Source organism: Neophocaena asiaeorientalis, unplaced genomic scaffold (assembly GCF_003031525.2).
Source record: "Neophocaena asiaeorientalis asiaeorientalis breed wild unplaced genomic scaffold, Neophocaena_asiaeorientalis_V1.1 scaffold45, whole genome shotgun sequence".
NCBI lineage: Eukaryota > Metazoa > Chordata > Mammalia > Artiodactyla > Phocoenidae > Neophocaena > Neophocaena asiaeorientalis.
This window is the reverse complement of record NW_020174642.1, coordinates 7,575,479-7,594,995: the sequence shown is the minus strand read 5'-3', so window position 1 is coordinate 7,594,995 and position 19,517 is coordinate 7,575,479. Positions and strand designations below refer to the sequence as shown.

The 19,517-nt window shown below is 36.1% G+C and overlaps 1 protein-coding gene across 2 annotated transcripts in view; it reads left to right on the top strand.

Moving 5' to 3' along the window:
- The window catches only part of BRWD1 (bromodomain and WD repeat domain containing 1), a 117,030-nt gene that overhangs the window by 59,481 nt on the left and 38,032 nt on the right, over positions 1 to 19,517 (top strand). For both annotated transcript variants that reach the window (XM_024758380.1, XM_024758379.1), the window contains exons 18-24: positions 4,369 to 4,500; positions 11,072 to 11,166; positions 13,380 to 13,569; positions 15,237 to 15,362; positions 15,457 to 15,564; positions 18,193 to 18,317; positions 18,983 to 19,065. In XM_024758380.1, coding sequence (XP_024614148.1) covers positions 4,369 to 4,500; positions 11,072 to 11,166; positions 13,380 to 13,569; positions 15,237 to 15,362; positions 15,457 to 15,564; positions 18,193 to 18,317; positions 18,983 to 19,065 — 859 coding nt within the window. The remainder of the gene's footprint in view (positions 1 to 4,368; positions 4,501 to 11,071; positions 11,167 to 13,379; positions 13,570 to 15,236; positions 15,363 to 15,456; positions 15,565 to 18,192; positions 18,318 to 18,982; positions 19,066 to 19,517) is intronic.

The following is a 19,517-nucleotide window of genomic DNA, read 5'->3' as shown; positions in this document are numbered from 1 at the left end:
GCCTAATGCCTAACAGTGATGAAGGATTCTAGAAAATTATTGTTGGGATTTCCCTGGCGGTCCAGTGGTTAAGACCTTGAGCTCCCAATGCAGGTGGCACAGGTTTGATCCCTGGCTGGGGAACTAAGATCCCACATGCCTCACGGCACGGCCTAAAAACAAAATGTTATCGTCTAATAACCCCTAGAACGTTGCCAGCCCATCAAAAGCATTTTGTATCCATTCCCAATCACTACTCTCTCCTTTCTCCTGCAGGTAACCAACTGTTTGACTTCTAAAGATGCTGGTTAGCTTTGTCTGTTTCTGATGTTTTCCAAATCATGCATTTATAAAAAATCTTAGATGTCACAATGGTTTGCGACAAAGCCCAACCCTACCTGAGAAAATCTTATTCCTTAGTGTTTAATTTCTTGACCATCATATGTGAAGCATTAACAAGTTAATGGAATTTATACAAAATGTATGCAGGATCAGTGCTACAAAACTATGGTGAAAATGGTTGTGTTTGCAAGATACTCTCTCAATTGGTCATTCAGTTTGGTAGCCATACTGTGAGAAATGGCCTGTGCATGCCTGTCTGCCACATTAACTGCCTTGATGCGTGGTGTTTTTGCTTATGACTTGGGCTTTGAGAATTAAATAAAAATAGTTTCTATCTTATTATTTAATTTAAAAATAATTCAAATCTATTACGCCAAGTACTGAAAAGAAAAAAATGTTGACTATCTTCAGCTATAGTTAGAATATTTTCTCATGATAAAAAGCCTTCAAAGTTAAATTTACTAACATTTTTAAGAAATTTTTTCATTTGTTTTATTTTTGCTGGAAAAGTTTTGAAAGATTTTTAAACATTTGATTACTGTGCTGTTATGTATTCAGAAATTTCTAATTTGGATATGTAATTTGATAAATTACAATCTGTAATTAAATTACATCAAAAGTTATTCAAGAAAGTTATAAAGTTAAATGCAGAGAGCTTTAAAAATTTCAATTTAGCTTTTGTCTTAAAAATGTTACCTATTTTAAACCCTGTATTGGATAAGAAGGCTAAGCCTTATACTTAATCTGTTGATGTACAAAGTACAGATATACTACATAAGTGTTTACATACTGTATGTATGTCTGTGGTATTACAATTCGAGGGAGCAAATTAGGAGAAAGTCAAGTTTCCTATAGGGTAGTGGTAATGTTAAAAAAAGGGTAAGAAGGGCTTCCCTGGTGGCACAGTGGTTGGGAGTCCGCCTGCCGATGCAGGGGACACAGTTTTGTGCCCCGGTCCGGGAAGATCCCACATTGCCACGGAGCAACTAGGCCCGTGAGCCATGGCCGCTGAGCCTGCGTGTCTGGAGCCTGTGCTTTGCAATGGGAGAGGCCACAACAGTGAGAGGCCCGCGTACCGCAAAAAAAAAGAAAAGAAAAAAAAGGATAAGAAACATTGATCTAAATGTCATACAGTATGTATATGTAATCTTTTGTATCTGGCTTGCATTTGCCCTTGTGAGATCTGTCTTTGTTGTGAGTAGTTGAAGTTCATTTGTTTTCACTGTTGGATAGTATTCCTTAATGAGAATGTTGCTGTTTAATCTATTCTTAAAGGACATTTGGGTTGTTTTCATGTTAGGAATATGAATTAGGAATAGTATGTTAGGAACAATATTGCTTTCAACATTTTGTACATATTTCTTGGTATCTGTCTGTATTTCTTTTTTTTATTACCTTTTTTTTTTTGCGGTACGCGGGCCTCTCACTGTTGTGGCCTCTCCCCTTGCGGAGCACAGGCTCCAGACGCACAGGCTCAGCGGCCGTGGCTCACGGGCCCAGCCGCTACACGGCATGTGGGATCTTCCCAGACCGGGGCATGAACCCGTGTCCCCTGCATCGGCAGGCAGACTCTCAACCACTGCGCCACCAGGGAAGCCCCATCTGTATTTCTTTTGAGTATATGCACTGGAGTGAAATTATTGGAGCATAGGGTATGTGTATGTTCAACTTTAGTAGTTAATGCCACATGTGGTTTCAAAACGATTGCACTCTTGCTTATAGTGAGATAAGTATTAAAGTCTCATTATGTTTGTAGATTTCTTTGTTTCTACTTACTTTGCTTTGTGTAGTTTGAAGCTATGTTATTTGTTGTGTACAAATTTAGAATTTCCCTTTTTCCTACTGAATTGAACCTTTTACCGTTATGAACTTATCTCTAGTAGTGCTTTATTCTTCAAATTCTTGTATATGAATGTAGCTATGCTAGCTTTCTTTTGGCTAGCGTTTGCATAGTACATGTTTTTATCCTTTACTTCTTGTCTTTCCCTTTTGTCTTTTTTTAAAAAAAATTTATTTATTTATTTTTGGCTGCTTTGGTTCTTCGTTGCTGTGCGCTGCTTTCTCTAGTTGCAGTGCATGGGCCTCTCATTGCAGTGGCTTCTCTTGTTGCGGAGCACAGGCTCTAGGTGTGCGGGCTTCAGTAGTTGTGGCACATGGGCTCAGTAGTTGTGGCTCGCGGGCTCTAGAGCATAGTCTCAGTAGTTGTGGCTCACGGGCTTAGTTGCTCCGTGGCATGTGGGATCTTCCTGGACCAGGGCTCGAAGCCATGTCCCCTGAATTGGCAGGCAGATTCTTAACCACGGCGCCACCAGGGAAGCCCTATTTTCTGTCTTTTTTGTTTTTAGGCTGTTTCTCGCTGTTCTGAATTTTTTTCTGACCGAATATATTCCATTTAGTTAGTTCTCTTCAGCTGTGTGTATCCTGCTAATAACCTTGTGTTCTTAGTTTTAGTTATTGTATTTTTCTGTTCAGAATTTTCCAGAGTTTTCAGTTTTCTGCTGAAGTTCTCTTTATTTTAATTCCTTGAAAATCAGCCCTGGTTATTAAAAAAACCCATTTCTGGTTATTTCATTATCTTGTTCCCCTGTTAATCTGTTTGCATTCTGTGTTGATTTTTTTCTCATTTTATTACAATCACATTTTCTTTGTTGCCTGTATTTTTGATTGAATGTTAGATGTTAGAGATGGTTTGAAGCCTAGGATGGCATTTCTTCTCCAGAGAAGGTTTTAATTTGCTTCTGGTAGGCTACTAGGGCCACTCTCAAGCCTGTATCACCTTCACCCAGACAAGGATGGGCTTTTAGTTCCTTGGGATTACTGTTTATCTGTGGTTTACCTATAGGTATAGATTATAGCTCTTTGGGCTAACAGCTGAAGCTTGAGGTGTTTGCCTATACATAGGAGACTCCGAATTGTAATTTTTGTTAGCATAACTCAAGAGTTTAGTCTGTCAGTTTTTTGCTTACCTGCTAAACCTTTCAGCTTCCTCTTCCAGAGTGAAATTCTAGGGTTCTTTTTTATTGCTTGTATCCTTTTTCGTGTATTGGTCCTGTAAATCTTCATAGCCTTGTTAGGTATATAGGGCCCTCAAACCGTTTTTTTAAAAAATATATATTTTGACACATTTTCTTGTTCTTCTTAGTGGTAGTTTTGGTCCATCTGAATTTACATATTATTAGTCATGAAATTCATTAATAGGAGTTTTTGCCTTAACAAAAAAAGTACTGACAAATTAAGGAAAGAAGAGTTGTATTAAAATCAGCCAGGATATATTGTTCAGGATATGTTGAAATGATAAAACATCTCAATGATTATCAAACAGATGGCACTAACGTGAAAATTGATTTTGTATATCAGTTCTGGGAATATGTACTTTCACTGAGTGATCTCGCATACGTGACTTTGGTGTTGGAGGACTAGCATGTGCCCTCCCCTGCCCCCCCTCCCCTGCCGTTTCAATCTAGCTATTTTATTTGGCTGATTTTAAAAGATTATTTAATTATTTTGTTTTAATTAAAAAAAAAAAAGATATTTAAAAAATTCAAGCACAACTGAAAGTACTGACAACAAATCATCCAAAAAGTTAAAACCTGGAAATAACTAGGATTGATGTTTGAGGATCATTTCAGATATTTCTCTATACCTGTGTATTCACACAGTGATATATTCCTTAAGGTTGGTTACTGCGTCATAATATATGAATATATATTTTCACTTCTAAGATATATATTTTAAAGTGATTTCTTTTTTGGATTATAGTTATTATTATCTAATTTATGGTAAGCCAATTAACTTACGGTTTAGTTTAGAAAATGATGATTTAATGTGCCTAAATTTAGCCATGTTTTCTAAATATCTTAAAAGTAACAAAAACCAATCTTGGTTAACAGTATGTGGCAAAAATACCCATTCAAGAATATTTTATTTTTTGAACTATTATTATTATTTTTGCCTTAAATCCTTTTGGGATTGGATAGAATGCGAAATACTTTATTGAAGATTGTACTTACTTAAGTGTTGATTTTCATCTGCATGTTTGTGTTTCAGTCTGATTCCGTGGCTTTGATGTCACAGTCTAGGCAGAGGACATGTAGGCGTAAATATCCAAATTATGGTAGAAGAAATCTTGGACGGCTTGAGTTGTCTTCTGGAAATGAATCTTCAAGCTCTGTAAGACATGTGAGTTTCATAACTTTAAAATATATAAAATAATCTTGAATAATTTGTCTTAACTCTTTACTTTGAATCTACCTTGAAATTTTGTGGAAGTATAGTATTCTCTAGAGATTAAGATGAAATTTCACATTTGAATTTCTCTAACAATTTTGAACAGCTTTGTTATACCATATAAGTGTACAATCTGGTGGTTTTAGTATATTAACAAAATTGTACCATCACCACCACTATTTAATTTCATAATATTTTAATCACTTAAAAAGAAACCCTGTACCCATTTGCAAGTACTTCCCATACTTACTCCACCCAAGCCCCTGGCAACCACTAATCTTTCTATCCCCATGGACTTTTGTATTCTGGACATTTCATTTAATGGAAGCATACAGTATGATCTTGTGTCTGGCTTTTTTCACTTACTGTGTAATGTTCAAGGCTGATTCCATGTATAGCATGGATGAATACTTCATTCTTTTTCATTGCCCAATATTCCATTATATGAATAGACCACAATTTGTTTACCCACTCATCAGCTGGTGGATATTTGTATTATTTCTACTTTTTGACTGTTACGGATGTTGCTCCTTATCAGCATTAATGTACAGGGTTTTGTTTGGCCATAAGTTTTCAATTCATTTGGGTTTATATCTGTGAGTCAGTTTGCTGGGTCATATGGTAACTCTGTATTTTAACCTTTTGAGGAATTGCCAGACTGTTTTCCAAAGTAGTTGTATTATTTTATGTTCCCAGTCAGTAATGTATGAAGTTTCCAGTTTCTCCACCTCCTTGTTCACACTTATTATGTTCTGTCCTTTTGATTTCAGTTGTCCTGGTGGATGTGAAATGGTATCTCACTGTGGTTTCGATTACATTCCCCTAATGACTAATGATGTTGAACATGTTTTCGTGTGCTGTTTTCCACTTGTATGTCTTTGGAGAAATATCTATGCAAATCTCTGGCCCATTTTTCAATTTGGTTGTCTTTTTTATTGCTATAAGGGTTCTTTATACATTCTGTATACAAATCCTTTATATCAGATGTATGACTTTGAAATATGTTCTCCCATTTATTGGATTGTCTTTTCACTTCTTTGCTTGTTTCCGCTGAAGCACAAAAGTTTTACATTTTGATGAAGTCTAGTTTGTTTTTTCCTTAGTTGCTTGTGCTTTCGCCGTCATATCTAAGAAGTCTTTGTCTTAACCCTTTTCATGACTTACAGTAATCATATGTAAGTTACTGTTCTTCTTTTTGATTTTTTTGGGGTAAATCAGTATTTCTGTAAAGAGTTTTTAAAGGTTAATATTAGAATGTTAGTATTCTCTAATCAGGAATGTTTTGAGGATTGAAATGTTACATAAGGATGAACAATTTGAATTCCTCTATAAAGCATTAGGGTAGTCGTCAAACATAGGGTTTGAATTTAAATCCAAATTCTTCTACTTCGACAGGTTGGTTAAACTTTTGTGCCTCTGCCTATATCTGTAAAAGTAATTAATGGTATGTCCCTCAGAGGTGTTGTGAGAATTCGTTTAGTTAACCATGTAAAGTGTTTAAAACACTGCCTAATATCCAATAATGTTAGCTGCTAACCGTTCACTTAAATGATTTTGTGTAACACCTTTCTTATTTATTTTCTTCTTCTTTATATGTATTGAGCATGTTTTAACCTTTAATGATTCCGGATAATTATGATAAATGTTCCCATCCATCCTCACGAGTTTCTGGCATATCTTTCCTGTGTTTTTTTTTCTTCTTTCCCCTATATACTCAATTAGATACATGTATATTTTTTCTCCTTTTGTACACAAAATGTCACATACCACAGATACTCTTTTGCACTTGGGTTTTTTCACTTAAAATATTCTTAAAATCACTTCATATCGGTTCATAAGTGCCTTCCTTATTTATTTATTTTTAAAGAGCTGCATCATATTTAAGTTATCTGATTGTGACAGTTTATTTAACCACTCTCCTGGTTATGGGCATTTAGGATGTTTACAGCGTTTTCATTTTAAATAATGCTACAATGAATAATCTTGTAGATGTATGTATTTGTCTAATGATGGAGATGTTATGGGGGGGGTACATTCCTTGAAATGGGATTGCTGGGCCCAAAGATAAACACGTTTGCATCTTATGAGATGCTGATAAAAATTCCTCATAAAGGAGAATTCCAACTTGCTTTCCTCCCTGTGGTGTAGGAGAGTGTCCGTTTTCTTACTGTTTACTAACAGTGTGTTACAATTTCTAATTTTTGCCAATGAATTGGCGAGAGATGGTATCTTAGTTTTATTTTTTATATGTTTTGGCTGTTCTTTTATGTGATAGAATATTATATGTAACATGAAATTTACCATTAGCTGTTTTTAAGTATACAGTTCAGTGGCATTAACTGCATTTACAGATGAATGCAACCATCACTACTCTTCATTTCTAGCACTTTTTCATCATCCCAGACAGCAGCTCTGTACTCATTAAACAAGAACTCTCCCTATTTCCTTCTCTTCCCAGCCCCTGGTAACCTCTCTTATACTTTGTCTCTATGAATTTGCCTGTTTTAGGTACCTCATGTAAGTGGAATCACAATATTTGTCCTTTTGTCTTTGGTTTATTTACAGTGTAGTTTACATTTCTCTTATGTGTGAAGTTGTACATATTTTTATATATTTAGAGTCTTTTTCATCTTTGTGCATTGTGTGTCATGTCTTTTGGCCATTTTTCTATCGTGTTTTTGGCCTTTTTCCCCCTTCAAGTTTTAATTTTTTCCACCCTGCTACATTACTGTATTTTTGAGTTAATTTTATCATTGGATTCTGTGAAGTTTTCCAGGTACACTCTCATTTATACAATGTTCAGTTTTGCTACTTCTCTCCTAATTTTTATACTTTTAATTGATTTTTCTTGTCTAATTGCAGTGTTTAATACTTCCAGTACATTGTTGAATACTAGTGAGATAGTGGACCATATTCCTGTTGTCAGTGTGTCTGCTATTTTCACAATAAGTAAGATGCTTTGTTTTAGGTTTCTACAGTATACATATATATTACGCTAGGGAAATAGCAACTAATTCTTATTAAGTGTTTCTGAAAAATCAGGAATGATTATAGATTGAGTTTTAATTTTTAGATCAGTAGTATTAATCTTACGATTTTATGTCTTAATTTGGTTTATTTGCAATTAATGGGGAACTTTTAAATTAACACAAGTATAATGTAGAATGTTAAATCCACTTGACCTTTTAAGATAAGTCATAATTTTGTGTTATGGTAGTTTACCTCCTACAGTGGTATGAATTCATTCTCCTGAGTGTTGCTGATGGGTGGAGATGGTTGTGTATATGTGTATGTTGGTTCCATTACGCTTTGGTTTGGAAAGCACTGATAGTAGAAAAAGTATGGGTTTTAGAGTTGGCCTGGTTTCTGATTCCATTTCTTATACTTACTCTTCTGTGACCCCAGGCGTATTTCTTTACATTTCTTAGCCTTGGGTTTCTCTATATATGAAAAGGTAGTAGTGGGCAGGTAGTGACTTGAGATAATACAAAACTCATTGGCAAGACAGATCCAAGATTTGTGGGGTTTGAATCTTGTATAATTTTAGGGATGTTCTTTAGAAAAAGAATTCAAAGTTACAGATAGACACAGGGCCTTGGTAGGCAAGTTAAATTGAAAACCTCTGAAACTTAAGTTTCATTAGCTTTTTCTTAACCCTGCCTCTGTTTACAGAAGTATTTTGAGAGTTAATGCAGATAAAACATTTAAAACTTTTTCCCAGAATGCATGGTTTCCAGGTAGTAGATTTTAAGAGTTTATTTTATTACTGTGATTTTTTAGAAGTCTATTTTGAGTGTAAAAAGCAGACTCGTGTTGAGTAGATCTAGTGTGGTTGGCCTAGGAATCTGTACTCCTTGAATAACATTGGGCTCACATTTTGAGGAACATTTTTTAAGAGTATGTTTACTTTGCGTTTTGCCTACTCAAATGAAGTAAACAAAATAGCTATTTCCTTGCAGTTCCATCTTTTTAGTTTTGTTTCTCCATGGCATTTTCATTATCCATTTATGATTCACTTAATGTAAGTAGCTGTTATAGGAAAAGGTTGTATCTCAATTTAAAAGTACCTGCTTAGTATCCAAGACCAGAATTTAAAGTAGACGGCAGCTATTAGGGTTGTGGGAATTAGCTGCTTGTTCCCCTCTCTTCCTTTAAAGACTTCTGTGTTTCAGGTTTAAAAAAAATTACACAGTAAGTACAGCGAGTTCCCATATACTGTTTCCCTAAGTGTTTCCTATTAATAACATCTTGATTTAGTGTGGTACATTTGCTACAACTGATGAACCAGTTTTACACATTATCATTAACTAAATTTTGTAGTTTACATTAGGGATCACTCTGTGTTGTATGGGTTTGGACAAATGCATAATGTTATGTATCTACCATAATAGTATCATACAGAATAGTTCCACTGTCCTAAACCCCCCCTCTGCTGTACTTAATCATCACTCCCTCCCTCTTCCTGAGCTACGGGCAACCACTGATCTTTTTACTGTTTCCATAGTTTTTTTTTTTTTTTTTCCTGTTTCAATAGTTTTGACTTTTCTAGAATGTCATATAGTTGGATCAAACAGTAGGTGGCCTTTTCACATTGACTACTTTCTAGTAATATGAGTTTAATTTTCCTCTATGATAAGTCTATATTTAGCTCTGTAAGAAACTGCCCAACTATTATCCGTAGTGGTTGTGTTACATTTTGTATTCTGATGAAAAGTGAATGAGAGTTCCTGTGCTTCACATCTTTTTAAGATGATACTTTTTCCCAACTTCATCTATAGATTCAACACAGTTCCAGTCAAAATCCCAGCAAGTTTATTTTGTGGATATTGGCAAAGAGATTCTGAAGTTTGTTTCGAGAAAAAAATGACCCAGAATAGCTAACAATACTGAAGAACAACAAAGGTGCAGGACTGATAGATACATTAAGACTTAGTATAAATCTCCAGTTTTCAAGACAGTGTCGTACTGGTGAAAAAATAGACAAATAGATCAATGGAATAGAATAAGGAACCCAGAAGTAGACCAATACAAATATACTCAACTAGTGTTTGATGGAGGAACAAAGACAACTCAATGGACAAAGCATTGTCTTTTCAACAAGTGGTGTGGAACAACTGGATATCCACATGCAAAAAAAAAAAATCTAGACACAGTCTTTTCACAAAAATTAACTCAAAATATATCATAAACTTAATGTAGATGTAAAACACAAAATTATAAAATTTCTAAAAGATAACATATAATAAAAATCTAGGTGACCTTGGGTGTGATGATCACTTTTTAGATACAATCCAATAGCATGATCCATGAAAGAAAAACTTGACAAATAGAAAAGCCTGAAAGATACTGTTAAGAGAATGAAAAGACAAGCCATGGACTAGGAGAAAATACATGTAAAACTCATGTCTGATAAAGGACTTGTATTCTTTTTTTTTTATTAAAAAAATTTTTTTAACATCTTTATTGGAGTATAATTGCTTTACAGTGGTGTGTTAGTTTCTGCTTTACAACAAAGTGAATCAGTTATACATACACATATATCCCCATATCTCCTCTCTCTTGCGTCTTCCCCCCACCCTCCCTATCCCACCTCTCTAGGTGGTAGGACTTGTATTCTTTTTTTTTTTTTTTAATTTTTTTGAGAAAAGGACTGGGAAGGTCTTTTTTTAAAAAAAAACAAATTTATTTATTTACTTATTTTTGGCTGTGTTGGTTCTTTGTTGCTGTGTGCGGGCTTTCTCTAGTTGCGGTGAGCAGGGGCTACTCTTCGTTGCGGCGCGCGGGCTTCTCATTGTCGTGGCTTCTCTTATTGCGGAGCACGGGCTCTAGGCGTGCAGCCTTCAGTAGTTGTGGCACATGGGCTCAGTAGTTGTGGCTTGCAGTCTCTAGAGCTCAGGCTCAGTAGTTGTGGTGCATGGGCTTAGTTGCTCTGCGGCACGTGGGATCTTCCCGGGCCAGGGCTCGAACCCGTGTCCCTTGCATTGGCAGGCAGATTCTTAACCACTGCGCCACCAGGGAAGCCCAGGACTTGTAATTCTTAAAACTCAATAAGAACACAACCCAATTTAAAAATCGACAAAAGATCTAACGGGGACTACGTTAAAGAAGATATACAGATGGCAGATAAGCACATGAAAAGGTGCTCAACATCATATGTGATTAGAGAATTGAAAGTAAAATGAGATACCACTACCCACCTATTACAGTGACTTGAGTCCAAAACACTGAGAACATTTACATTGACTTATTAACTTTGCTCAGAGAATGGCCTCTTGTATCAGTTTCTTTTGTTAATAGTAGTAGTGTTAAGTCTCACAAATATTTTCTATTGTCTAATTTTTTGATAAGAAAAAGGATGTAGTAAAGACACTTGCTTTTTGTTTTAAGTTTACCTATTTTATTACCCGGTTATCATACTTACTCCTGAGATGATTAGAATGACTGTGTGGTTTCTCTTGCCTTGTGTTATTTAATCTCAGAGATCAAGATTTTTATTTTATTTTTCTCCCTGTCACAAAATTAGGAGACTTCCTGTGATCAAAGTGAAGGTTCTTGTTCTTCTGAAGAAGAAGAATGGAAAAGTGATAGAAGAAGTGAAAGTGACAGTGAAAGTTCAAGGTACCTGTTTTTACTCGTTTTAATCTTCTAAGCATTTTAGTCATGACGTTGAACGGAATCATACTTGAATGGCATTCAAGGTGTAAGAGCTTCCAACTGTGGAACAACTAACATTGAGTTTTTAATACATTTAAAAGGAGAAGAAAGCTGGATTGACTGCTATTTCTATAGAGAATATTTTGGGTTTTTTTTTTTTTTTGACTCTAAAACATTTGAGCCAACAGTGTAAATATGTGTACTCAAAACATCAGTTTAGTCTTGGGCTACATTTATAAAGAGGAGTATACAACGTCTGTTTGGTAAAATCACTGTTAAATTTATTACTAGTTATTGCATACGTTGATGAAAGTTCAATTAACTATCAAGAAGAAAACAAAAAAGGGACTTTTATTCAAGCCAAACTGAGGATTATAACCGGGAAGCAGATTCTCAGGAAGCTCTGAGAACTGTTCCACCTGTCCGTGTTAGAAGCTGAAGGCACAGTCTTGTACATTTTCAAGACAAATGATGGTACATCAGGATGACATACTGCTATTTTATATAAAGTTCACGAAGGATACATAGTCCAGGTAAACTTTTGCAAAGTGAGCACCAAGCACTATGACCCCCTACAGGGCTGGGAAAGAATGTTATTCTTTTAAGAAGTTAAATTGCTAACATCAGAAGAAAGAAAAAATTTGATCTTTACTGTTGAGCAGGCACTCCCATCTTTGAGCAGCTCTGGTTAATGTGTAATGCCGATGCCCGCTGCACATTAGGGAGGGTGGAGGCCCAAATGGACACAGAGAGAGAATTTGATGTTTAATTTTTCTTGTCCTGCCTTAAAATATAAACTTTATTTTATCATACGTATTACCTTTTGTTTAGTTTTGGTATCCAAATTTCATGGGACTAAGATGTTAACATCTGTTCCTTGTCTTGGTAAATGTCAACTTTGTCCTGGCAGATGCTTCAGCCAGAAACCTGGATATCATTCTCTCTTCATAACATTTCCATCACCAAGTCTAGAAGATTCTCCCTTCTAAATATGACTCAGATTATTTTAATTTCCATTGATACTGTGCTTTACAGAACACCATACCATACTCCTGGCTTCCTTTCTTGTCTTCTTTTATTCCATTATGCTTAGGAGCTTCTAGAGCACTTGTCTACCCTTATTTTTGTTTGTTAACTTAATTTTAATTGTGGTGAAATGTACAGAACATAAAATTCACCATCTTACTTGTTTCTAATTGTACAGCTCAGGAGTGTTAAGTACATTCACAGTGTTGTACACCCAATCTCCAGAACTTACTTCGTCTTGCAAAACCGAGACTGAGTACCTACTAAACAGCAGTTCGCCACTCCACCCCACCCACCCCTGGCAACCACCACTGTCCTTCCTGTCTCTATATTCACTATCTTTTAATTCAACTTTTCTTGAATTTTATTGTACAAAGCAGATGCTCTTAAGATTTTTAAAACAGCTCTTTTTATAACATAAAATATAATACAAAAACAATATTTGTAATAAATAGCTTTTGGAACTGTGTGTTTTATCAAGCTTGAGAGGTATGTGGTTGGACAATGATGGCCCCAGTAGAGGATTTTTATCCTTTTCTGTGTTTGCTAAAGCTGGGAGTGGGCCAGGGGCTAGTTTCCTAGTTTCCTGTTTGACTCTGCTTTTGCTCCAGGGTAAGTTAGGACTAGGCCCTCTCTGGGATCTTTTCTCATATGAGGGAGAGTCCCCCTGTTGGCAAGAAGCTTTGTCCACTTAGAGCTTTCTGTTCTGTGCTTTCCTTGTGGCTCTCAGTGTAGTCACTGACAGTTTGTCATTCCACTTAAAAATTCTAGTCCCATTTTGGAGCCTCCTGCGGTTTAGGGGGTGTGCTGCTCTTCTGCACAGTCTCTCCTGCTTTCGTAGCTACACTTCACTTTTGGAAAGGGTATTATTAGTTGGCTCTAGATGTTGTCTTCTGTGAGGTCTCATCCACATTATACTTAAAAAAATTTCTCAGGCTTATATCCTTTCCTAATTCCCAGTGTCAGTGAAGATTTTTCTCCTTCTCATGGTCTTTGGTCATTTCAGTATGCACTGATAGGGAGGGCAGTCGAATCTTCCCAGGATCTTTTCTTTCCTCCTTGTTGTCTCTCCTCTCTTAAGCTTGTAGGATGAATTTACTCTTAGGGCTTAGATTCTGGTTCTGTACGACTGAAACTGTTTTCCTCCCTAGTGGCTCTTCATCTAGATATTCTGATTGGACGGCTGACGCAGGCATCAATCTGCAGCCTCCTTTACGAACGTCATCCCGTCGACGAATTACTCGGTTTCGTAGTAGTTCAGAGGACGAAATGTCTACTGAGAATTTATCTCCTCCAAAAAGGAGACGAAAGAGAAAGAAAGAAAATAAGCCTAAAAAAGAGGTAAGAAAAGTATATCTTTAAAAATACCATCTGCCTACACTTTTATAGTTTCTGTCCATATTTAGAAATTAGAAATCTGTGGGAATTTGGAGGCTTTATTATTATTATTTTTTGATCGATATACATCATCAGGAGTCAAACGTACAATGCAAACAAACTTATTTTTGGAAAATTTCCTTTGTTATTAAAACTTCTCTAATCTGCTCTGAGTTGGACTTGGCACTTATACTTTTCTGAATCTGTAATTTAGAGGGAAAGCTCTATTTTGCTCAGATCCCCACCATAACTCTTACTTTGTCCTCCAGTTCCAACACCAAAAATATATTTCAAGGCATTTTAAGATCCTTTCTTCTTGTTTTGTCTGCTGTTGTCCTGTTTCCCATTTTCATTTGACATGTTCTGTCTTCATACTTTTCTCCTAATTGTAATATTGCTGTACCTTGTTCCATGTACAGTGCTACATGTGCTCCTGTCATATAGGTAGCTGTTGTTACTTAAAGATGCTATGTCTTTGTATTAGGTATCTACTGCTGTGTAACAGATCATCTTGGAACTTAGCTTAAAAACAAGAAACATGTATTATTTCATGTTTTGATGAATCAGGAATTTGGGAACTGATTAGCTGATTTTTGGCTCCTGAGGTTGCAGTCATCATGTTAGCTTGGGTCACAGTGTCTAAAGGCTTGACTGGGGGTGGATCTTTGAAGTTTGTTAATGGGACAGTTGGCTGCTGGCCTCAGTTCCTCACCATATGGGCCTCTCCATAGGGCTGCTTGAGTGTCTTCTTGACATGGTAGCTGATTGTCCCCAGAGCAAGTGATCCAAAAATTAAGCAAGGGCTAAGCCCTTTATGACCTAGTCTTAGGAGTCGCACATTGTTACTTCTGCTTTTTTCTATTTGTTAGAAGTAGTTGGAGCCCACATTGAGTGGAGGATACGTAGGCTCCACCTCTTAGAGAGGAAAGGAGGAGTATCAAATAATTTGTGGTTATATTTTAAAATTACCAGTCGTTTTTTTAATGGTTTTTCCATTATGGTTTATCACAGAATATTAAATATAGTTCCCTGAGCTATACAGTAGGACCTTGTTGTTTATCCATCCTAAATATAATAGTTTGCATTTGCTAACCCCAAACTCCCATTCCATCCCTGTACCACCCCCCTCCCCCTTGGCAACCACTAGTTGTTCTCGATGTCTGTGAGTCTGCTTCTATTTCATAAAAGTTCATTTGTATCATATTTTAGATTCCACATGTGATATCATATGTAAGATTACAAGTCTTAAAACCTCAAATCAAGAGGAGACTCCCTGAGATGATTAGTCTGTGGTGAAATTCACTGTGGAGTCTTGGCAAAGCAGCCTTAGTGTGTTGAAGAGGATCCAGCTGGAAATTAGACCCGCTTCATAGGATGTAAAGTGCTATGCAGAATCTGTTAGAAATTCAGGAGACGCTAGGAAGGTGCTAGGTAGATATACAATGCTTGCACAGCTGGTAATGTTCCTATGTATGTTAAAGAACCAAATATGTATGCTGTTTAAAAATTAATCATTAGGTGACATGCTAATAAAACAGCCATTCTGAATGGTGAAGTCTTTTGTTTTTCAATTAAACAGTGCATGCTGCCCCTTTCTATTCTACTAAACTTTGTTCTCTTCCCCTTGGCAGAATCTGCGGAGGATGACTCAGGCAGAGCTTGCAAACATGGAACGTTTATATGAATTTCATCCTCCGGTTTGGATAACTGACACCACACTTCGGAAGTCTCCTTTTGTTCCTCAAATGGGTGATGAGGTGAGAGTAATAAAGTTTAAAAATGTGAATATGGAACGTAAAATTAATATTACTCTTAGGTTTTTATTTTTAAATGTATACTTCCCTTTTGTAGGTAATATATTTTCGACAGGGCCATGAAGCTTATATTGAGGCTGTCAGAAGAAATAACATATATGAACTGAACCCTAACAAGGAGCCATGGAGAAAAATGGATCTTAGGGTAAGATGATGGTATTATTAAATCATTAAACAGTTAGCACATACATGTATAGTTAAATTATTTATAAATCCATTAAAAATAACCTACTGGAGGCATACTTCATTACTACCTTTCTGTTAATTTCCAACTTAAAAACATTTCTGCTGTTACCTGCTAAGCATTAAGGTCTAATCAGAAGACATGCTTGTCACTGGGCACTCTGTACATTATTGGAAGGCAGCTTGGCTGTATATATCATTAATCTTAAAATGATTGTACCCAGGACAGATTTTCAAAAGAAGTGCAAGTTTTCAAAGAAACCAATACAAGTTGGAGAAAAAGGTTTAACCTCACATGTAATAAAATACAGAAAAAACTTTAGCTTCTCTGTACTTAACCAATTTTATGTATATACATATTTTTAACACTTAAAGAAAGAAAATACCATGTTTTAACAAGTAGCAAAGGTTTAGGTTTGTTAATAGTTGTTCAGCTTGGTGATAAGGGTGCATGAAACAGGTGCAGGCTCCCTACAGGGTATCTTGGCAGTTGGAATTGAAACTGAAAATATTTAGACCTTTTAAATCAGCAGTTCTACTTTTGGTAATTTAGGAAACAACCAGAAGTGCATACAAATTTAAATTCTATATCACTGTTTATAAAAACAAAAAATTAGGAAAAAATCCAAATATCCCACTGTACTGAACGAAGCAAACCATGATATATTCACACATTTGGCTACTATGTAGAGCCCACCACTAAAAGTAACCGAGGCTTTTAAAATGTTTGTAGAATGAATGTTACGTATTCACAGTGTGTTACTAAGAGGAAAAATGGGATGTGAAATTCTGGTTTTGGTTATGATAAAAATTTAAAGACATACATGGTCAACCAAAATAAATACATTAAAATGTTAGTGGTGATTACATGTAGAGTAGTATTACAGGTGATTTTTAATCTTTATACTTCATATTTTTGATACTTTCATTAACTGTTAGAAGATGAAAAAACTCAATGGCTCTACTTCTTTGAATTTGGCTTTAGATACATTCAAGTTTGTGTCTCTTTCACTTATTACTGTGTACCTGACGACAGCTGATCCTCATTTTTCTTGTTTTCTGTATTTACGAATTTGCCTTTCTCACTGTTTGCTATTTGTAACACCAAAATCACTACTCAAGGTGCTTTCTAGTCATTTGCAGACATGCACAGTGTGGCAAAAGATTTGAGTTGTCTGCCCAGCATGTTCTCAGCTGAGGTTGAACAAGGTGATACTTCCTTCTTTTGAGCTCTCATATTGTACATAAATGTTCTTCTTGCAGTCTATTCAGTACCACATTAAACATTTTTCAGATTTTTGTGTTGGTGACTTGCTGTTTAAGATGGCCCCCTAGCGTAGTGCTAAAGTGCTGTCTTGTGTTACTATGTACAAGAAGATGATGATGTACCTTACGGAGAAAATCTGTGTGTTAGATAAGCTTCTTTTAGGCATGAGTCATAGTGCTGTTGGTTGTGAGTTCAATGTTAATGACTCAACAACGTAGATTAAATGACGTGTCTCGGGCTTCCCTGGTGGCGCAGTGGTTGAGAGTCTGCCTGCCGATGCAGGGGACACGGGTTCGTGCCCCAGTCCCGGAGGATCCCATATGCCGCGGAGCGGCTGGGCCCGTGAGCCATGGCCGCTGAGCCTGCACGTCCAGAGCCTGTGCTCCGCAACGGGAGAGGCCACAACAGTGAGAGGCCCGCGTACCGCAAAAAAAAAAAAAAAAATGACGTGTCTTCACATAGAAATTCACATTACACAAGATACTGTCTTAATTAGGTGACTGAAATATTAAGACTGGGGGCCTGTAGCCACCTAGCCTTGTATGCCCTCCAGGAGCAGTGGTTCAGTGTTCACTGGGAACTCACTAATTCATCATTTTGGGTGGCACTATAGAATAGTAAGAATGCTGCAGATAACGAGAGCCAACTGTATTTTTAGCACTTTGTTTGGCACATTATAACAATAATATTTTGTGCAGTGAATAAATGGATGAATCATCTCATATTCTTAGTATTAAGGAAACAGGTACTGGGGGAAGGGTAATTACAGTATAATGAGTAGGAGGTTCTATCATGGTAGGAAGTTTCTCCCATTCCCTGTCTTACCCCTAGTGCCTGGAATAGGTCACGGCACATAGATCTTCAACACATATTTATTGAAATGTATTAGGTAGAAATTTATTGTCAAGTTTTTGAAGAATAATAAGCCAAACGCTTACATATTTTGATTTGCATAATACAAAGTTACATAAATGAAAATGTTTCTCTAGGAAGAGAAGAAAGCCAGAAGGAAATTCTGATTGTGCCCGGTGGTTATGTTTAGACACTGAGCTGATGGGTGATTTGTGTGTTCCTTCTTATACATTTGTTGTGTTTTTTTCTAAAGTTGGTATATTCCTTACGTTAGAAACAGTGTTAAATACCGGTCTTCAAAAAGATGTGAAGATTTAGCAAAAACGATTGTAATTAATGGTAAATTAAACCCCTCTTCTGGTTTGGAATCCTAAATTGTGAGCTGACTTAATTTGGCAATATGTGGAGAATTATAATCTTGAGGAATTGCTTTATTTTAACCATTTATTCTTTTAAAAATATCTGTTAAAGGATCAAGAGTTGGTCAAAATAGTTGGAATACGATATGAGGTTGGGCCCCCTACACTTTGTTGCCTCAAACTAGCATTTATAGATCCTGCGACTGGAAAACTTATGGACAAATCTTTCTCTATTAGGTACGTGTTACTTTTTAAAATATGGAATTATTTAAATTTAGATTTTCCCTCTCGCTGATCAGCATGTCCTTTGCATTCAGCTGCAGGGTAAATAGTAGAGCACTGTGGACAGCCCAAGATGTAAGTTGAAGTTCTGATAGTTGGGACCCACTGGAAGTAAAAATACTGGTACTGCAGCAGCAATTAGGCGGGAGTGTGTTTTATACATTTTTCATGCCACTTAAATGTGTAGAGAATTCTGGCCTGTAGTGGAAATTGCTTCCGCATTTGTTTTTGAGAAAATGTTAGAATGATTTGCTAAACCTGTGCTGTCCAATATGGTAGCTGTTAGCCACGTGTGGCTGCCAAGTACTTGAACTGTCGCTAATTTGAATTGAGTGTGATGTAAGTGTACACATTGGATTTTGAAGGCTTGGTATGAAGGCAAAGAATGTAAAATATCTCATTATTTTGTATTGATTATGTGGTGAAACAATATTTAGGATATATTGGGTTAAATAAAATACACTATTAAGATTAATTTCACTGGTTTCTTTTTACTTTAATAAGGCTAGTCAAAAATTAAAAATTACATATGTGGCTCCCATTGTATTTCTTTTGGACATTGCTGCTCTAGACTATAACCTGCTCTGCAGGAAATTTAACAGTCTTTTATTTTTGTTTAGATATCATGATATGCCAGATGTTATTGACTTTCTTGTATTGCGTCAGTTTTACGATGAAGCAAGACAGAGGAACTGGCAGTCTTGTAAGTCTGTCCTTACTGAATTTTATATACCCTGAGAAATGAATCTCTCATTTTATTGCTCTAAATATTTTGGTTGTGGTGCTGCTTATTATGGTGGATGCAAACATGTAAATTCTGGAAAGAAATATAAGACTGCTAAGTATATTTTGCTTAGGGCTTGGTGTGGTATGTGACATTTTGGAAGGATGATTTCTTACTCCTGGAATATAGGCCAGAGTAGACCTTCTGTTTCCTTTCAGACTTGTCCACACTGCATTACTCCATCTTTAATGTGACACTGGTATAATTAACAAAATTACCTGTAATGTAAAACAATAAGAAATTTGAAAAATAACACAATAATGTTCTGGTATGCCAGAATATCTTACCTTTGATAATCATATCAACCCAGACTTAAATAGGTTGACTTGAGGTAACCATTCCTTTAAAACATAAAAAATTTGTGTAAAACT